This window comes from Hipposideros armiger, unplaced genomic scaffold (genome assembly GCF_001890085.2).
Source record: "Hipposideros armiger isolate ML-2016 unplaced genomic scaffold, ASM189008v1 scaffold_405, whole genome shotgun sequence".
NCBI lineage: Eukaryota > Metazoa > Chordata > Mammalia > Chiroptera > Hipposideridae > Hipposideros > Hipposideros armiger.
The window spans coordinates 1-5788 of record NW_017731755.1 but is presented as its reverse complement, the minus strand read 5'-3'; the positions used below and the strand labels follow the sequence as shown (position 1 = coordinate 5788).

Here is a 5788-nt window from a genome sequence, read left to right as displayed (position 1 = left end):
AGGCCGCGGCCTCCTCGGGCCGCAGCCCAGGTGCAGGAGCCGCCACCCGATGGCTGAGGCGCTTTCGGCGGCGGCGGAAGACCCCGTCGGCGAAGGTGTACTCGCTGTTGGGGTTGAGCATCCAGTAGTTGTCCTTGCCCCAAGGCCGCGAGGGGTCGCGCAGCACCTTGACGAAGCAGTCGTTGAGCGAGAGGTTGTGGCGCACCGAGTTGCGCCAGCCAGTGTAGCTGCCGCGGAAGAAGGGGAACTTGCCCATGAGGTACTCGTTGATTTCGGCCAGCGTCAGGCGCCCGCCCGCCGAGTCGCGGATGGCCATGGCGATGAGCGCGATGTACGAGTACGGGGGCTTGGGCCGCCGCGTGTACGGCTTGCTGCGCGCGCCCTCTCCGCCTCCCGCACGCCCGGCTCCCGGCCCCGCCGCGGCCGCCTCCGCGTCCCCCGCCGCTGCCCGGCCCTCCTCCTCGGCGGCCGGCTTATCGCCCGCGCTCCGCTCGCCACCACTCGCCAGCTTCCCCGTGCCGCCGCCTGCCGCTGGGCTGTTGGCCGCACAGTCCCCGTCCGAGCCCAGGGAGTCGTCCCCGGCCGCCGACAGCGGAGATGGCGCGTTGCTACCGCCTGCGCCCTCCAGGTCACTACCCGGCTTGTCCCCGTGGGCCGCGCGGGGGCCGAACACCTCCAACTTCATGCCCGCGCACCCTGTCCCTGCCCAGCTCCGTACCCTTTTCCTACGCACAGTCTCGGAAAGCTGGGGCCGGGGCCGGGGGTGGTGGTTCCGGGGCCAGGAGTCCTTGCCTTGCTCTCCCGGGAGCTGCCTGTCCCTCGTCTTGCGATAGGCACTTTTCCGTAGAAGAGTCCTCTTCCGCTGGGATTCTTCTTTGGAGGGGTGTACTTAGGGGGTGAACTAAGAAGGGCGAAGAGGCAGTTGGGTGGGCACTGTCTTCAGTTCGAGGACAAGAGACTTCGGGGTGAATGCGTGCAGGGGTGCGGTTCTAACGTCTAGTGCCCAGGAGCAGGGGCCTTGGGATTTCCTGCTGGAGGGAAGAAGCTTGCGCATCTGCTATCCGTCCAAGAGACCAGGAGGGGTTCTTCACTGGACGTCCCAGGTCCGAGCAGGAGTTTTCGGGGGGAAGGGAAGTGGTGCAGGCTGGTATGCGTGCCACCCTTGGAGGAGGGTCCGGTGCCTTCAGCCCTGAGCGCCAGCGGAGCCGAATCCCCGAGGCCTTGGCGCCCGCAGCCGCCTTCCCGCCCCCGGCCTTGGGAGTAGCATCTCTGCTCTAGCCGGCCGCCGCTAGGTCTCGCCTCCACCTTCGGCCTGGCCCAATATAACCCTGCGGCGGCTCCGCGGGGGCGGGGCCTGGGCGCCGAAGGCAGAAGGGTGGGGACACGAGGTGGCCTAGGTGGCCCGGGCTCCCAGGCGGGCGCGCACTAGGTCTAGGCCAAGCGGCGGCGCGGCCGCAGAGTCGCTGCGCTCAGGTTGTTTGTTTTGGGTCTGGTCGGCCCCGCCCTCCGCCTCCTGCCAATGGGGAACGCGCGCGCGGCGGGGGGGTGTGCATGTGTGCAGGCCCCGCCCGCTTGCTCCTAGGCTCAGGTGGGAGCGCTGGGCCGTCGGGGAGGGGTCCCTGCGCCCTGGAGCGATTTGGGCGACAGGTCTTGGCGGGAGTCACCTGGAAGCGCTGGGCGTCAGGCAGCAGGGACTTTGCTCAGGCCTGTGGCCCTCCTAAGATGCTCGCGGCGTGTGTTTTAGCCTCTGGTAGTGAAAACGGTGCGTCTTCCGAAAGGAAACGCCTCTCGTCCCTGACGAGGTGCTGAACAGCACAGACCGCACATGATACACTTTGAAGTGGCCTCTGAAGGGAGCCACAGGCGGTGCCCCGTCTTATGACTCCCTTTGAGGGCTATTTTTTGTCTTCTTCCGTTTATAAATGAATATTATACTGGACTTGAAATTGCATACGCTTTTTTGGATGACCTTAACTCTTGCTAAATGGCCTGTGACTCGCTTTTCTTTTGCCTTTCCTTTCTTTTCCCTTTTCTGTACCTGGCTGGTGGCGTTTGGGGAAGTACAGCAGTGTGCCCGCTTTCCCTGGGGCGGCTGTTTCTGTCACAGGTTGCCACGCTCTGCCTGCGCGCGTGCCCCTGCGGAAGCCTCCAGAAGCGAAGCCTTGCTATTCGTGGGTTCCAACAGGAGCAACTGGGAGGGCGTGTTCCCCGGGGGCGGGAGCCGAGAGTACGACGTGTTTGCGGCCATTTCTTTCCAATCCTTCTTGAAGACTTTTGCTGTGGTTTCAGAAGCACCGCGTCGGACGGTCCGGAGAGGGGGACCTTTCTCTGCCCCAGGACGTTTGAGGCCTGATGCTTCGCGGTGTCAATACTCCAGGGAGGGGGCGCACTGGCCCCCAAAGGGTACATTTCTAACCCGCTGTCCTTCCATGCCGAGGTTTCCTCCATTTCCCTGCCTTTGTTGAGAAGAGCGACGGAACTGCGAGTCCGTGGGAGCGCACCTTTGATGTTTATTTTATTACTTTCCACCGTTTGTGTAGAAGGCGTACACAACCCTCTCCTATCTTTATTCAGGCAGTTTTAAAGGCATTCAGTATGGGGTGGGCAAAATGACAGACCTAGAGAAGGCGCTGTATTTTTGTGTTTGGGGAAATGATCACGTTTCAAGATTAGACTGACACTTATTGCGTGTTCGAGTGGGGAGGCCACGGGGGAATGGCTTATTGCCTGGGGACGAGCCACCCTGAAGGGTATCTGCTCGGCTCTAGCCCTGGGGGTTTATGGTCCCTTTGACCTGGAGAGGGGCGTGAGCTGGGACAAGAAAGCAGCCAGGTAAAAGAGCATCGATTTGGCTAGGGATAATAAGCACTTGTAATGTATATTATCTTTGTTTGAACTCTGGAGGTGGGCAAGACAGGAGGAAGGAAGACCTATTTTATGGAGGAAGTAACCCCCAGCTGGTTGAGGTGCAGGCCCAGGTTGGCTAGAGTCTGAGAGACTACAGAGTCAAGGTTTTCTGCCCACTCCCTGTTCCATCTTAGAGACCACACAGGTGAGCTGTCCCACAGGACTGAAGCCTCCCAGCTACCACCACACCCCTGACCCCATGCAACCCCCCCTTCCCCCCTCGTTTTGCAGCAACATTCCCCTCCCTGGAGGCTGGCAGTTCCCCTCCCCAGATCAGCATGACTTCGTACACCCTAGTGCAGCACTCTCCTATCTCAGTTCCCACCTTGTCTCCCCAGATCCTGCAGCCCAGCTGCTCTAGGATCTTCAAGTCGGAGAAGTGCCTGTGAGCTTCAGCCTGTCCATAGGGGTATTATTCAGAGAGGAGAGAAGAAAATTGTGCATCACACTGGGCCCTGCTGCCACTCACATGTGACCATATGACCTTAAGGCTGTGGCTGGCCCTTTCTTGCCTGTAAAAAGATGCCTATCAGAATGGACAAGATGTTTTCTTTCAGCTCCTGTGCAGAATTTTTTGGTACGTGACTCTTCTTGGGTGGAATGTACAGCAAGGGCATTTCTGCTTCTGGGGACTTCTCAGGGCCATCTGTTATGAACTAGCAAACCCCACTACAGCAGCCCAGGATGCAGGTATCCTGGCCTGGTGGGAGGGGCTTGGTGTTGCTCTCCTTGCCAAGCAACCTGGCATTGGGGGTTATATCCCCAACTTCTCCCCTCCTGTGGGCAAAAGGAGTGTTGGTCACCGCCAAGGAAGGTATACTCCCCCATCCCACTTTTCCCTTTTCCGAACCAGTGACCTCCCCATCCCAACAGCAGCATCCTCTCCTTATCCCATTCCAGGATCTCAGATAGAGAAAGGACCTGGCAGTCACTCCTGTGGGGATAGGCCTTTCCCTTGCCTCAGGAATAGGCCACTCATGGGCTGCTGTCTGCAGGGTTTGCAGCCCACAAAGGTTTGGGTGGAAAGAAGTGGGGTAGAGGTGGGAGAATTCTCAGCAGGAAAGTCTTTTCTATTTTTCAGTGACTTTAGAGCATTGGGAGATAGGCAGTGGACTTTGAAAAGTAAGGACCCACATGAGAATGGCTGGCAGTGGGCCACCTGTAAAGGACCAAAAGATCCCCAAGAACTAGAATGTAAGCCCCATGAGGACAGGATTTTTGGCTTTTTTCTTCACTGCTGTAGTCCCAGTCCTTGCCTTGAGAATGGCTGTCACATTGTGCCACATGATGGGAATATGCTTCATTTATCTTCAGTTATGATCAGGAATAAAACTGCTCTTCCTCTTTGTAGTTGATTTTGGTATATTATCTTTAACTGTTGTTTTACAACTGGGAAGCCATTTACCTTCTGCAGATAAAAGAAAAACTGGGAATGGATGGGGCAGTGCATCATTCTCTGCACCTCTATCCAAACATCCTCAAGTCTAGGAACAGTTTAAGAGCTCAGACATTGCAAAAAAGAAAAAATTCATATGTAATATTTTGTTAGTTCATATGTTGCCCCAGAAATGCTAAGAGATTTCTGTTTCCTAATTCTCAATCCTTTTTATTGGGGGTTAATAATAAATGCCTGTAGGTGGAGCCTGACAAAATTACTTGCAGGTACAAAAAACCCATTAGCTAATTTTGTCCCTTGCCCCTTAATTTCCCTGGAAATAAGTGAATAAACTATGGCAAAGAATGAGTTTACATTTCCATGATCTCCGAGCCTCCCTGAAGTGGTTTTAGGCAAAGGAAGATAATGCACCTATCTCCAGGCACAAAAAACTAGCTTAATTAACTATGGAAAGTATCTGCAAATTTAAGACTTTCTGTTATTTGATAGTGCTTCACTGCCCCAGTTCCTAAACACAGATGTGGAAAGGAAATAATTTAATTCCTAAAATACCTAAGGCCAGCTGGTAGACTGGCCCTTGCTCCTCTGGGGGAGGGGTTCTTTCACAGCTGAGATATCCCTCTGATTTTAATGGTCACATGTGGTTCTGAGACCAATCCGTTCTGTGTCTTTGCCCCTCCTACAAGTGGCAAGAAGCAACATTTGTTGTGGCTTTTTCTGTATGTCCTTAATTGTAGGGCTTTGGTTCAGCTAGACCTCAGGTGATTCTCAATGATGGTTCTGTAGTTTAGTTGTAATTTTGATGTGGTTGTGAGAGAAGGTAAGCACAGTGTTTATCTCTTCCACCATCTTGATCGGACTCCTTCAATTATGTGTATGTTTGACTGCTTGATATTGTCTAACAGGTTGCTGAGTTTCTGTGTGTGTTTCTCTTTTATCCCCCCTATCTATTATTTGAGTATATTCTATTGCAGTGTCTTCATGTTCACTGATCTTTCTTTTGCAGATCTATTCTGCTGTTAAAATTGTCCAATGAAAATTTATATCTTATTATATTCATATTTTCCTTTAAAATCTTAAATATATGGATATTAGCTTTTCAGAAGTCCTTGTCTGCTGTTTCTAACATCTCTGTCATTTATGGATCTATTTCTTTTGACTGATTTTCCTTTTTGTTATGTGTCATAATTTGCTGATTTGTTTTGCATGTCTAGCAATTTTTTATTGAATGCAGGACATTGTGAGGTTTATATTGTTGACTATTTGGATTTCATTTTCTTTCTCAAATAGTTTTGAAATTTGTTTTGGTAGATAAATAAGAAGTTTGATAAATCCTTACCAAACTTGTTTTTAAGGGTTTTTTTTTTTAAAGGGCAGTTCTAGAATAGTTTGTACTTTATGGATAAGTTAGCCCTACTACTAAGGTGTGACCCTTTTGGTGTCTCTACATTCTACCCTGAATGTTCAAGAAGGGGAGTACACACT

General features: G+C 52.9%; 1 protein-coding gene across 1 annotated transcript in view; it reads right to left on the bottom strand.

The window, feature by feature from the left end:
- The window catches only part of FOXQ1 (forkhead box Q1), a 3318-nt gene extending 1829 nt beyond the window's left edge, over positions 1-1489 (bottom strand). Inside the window, exon 1 of the mRNA XM_019663797.1 lies at positions 1-1489. This exon is cut by the window's left edge and continues 11 nt beyond it. Within this exon, the coding sequence (XP_019519342.1) occupies positions 1-685 (685 nt within the window). The 5' untranslated portion in view covers positions 686-1489.
- Positions 1490-5788: the final 4299 nt, after the last annotated feature.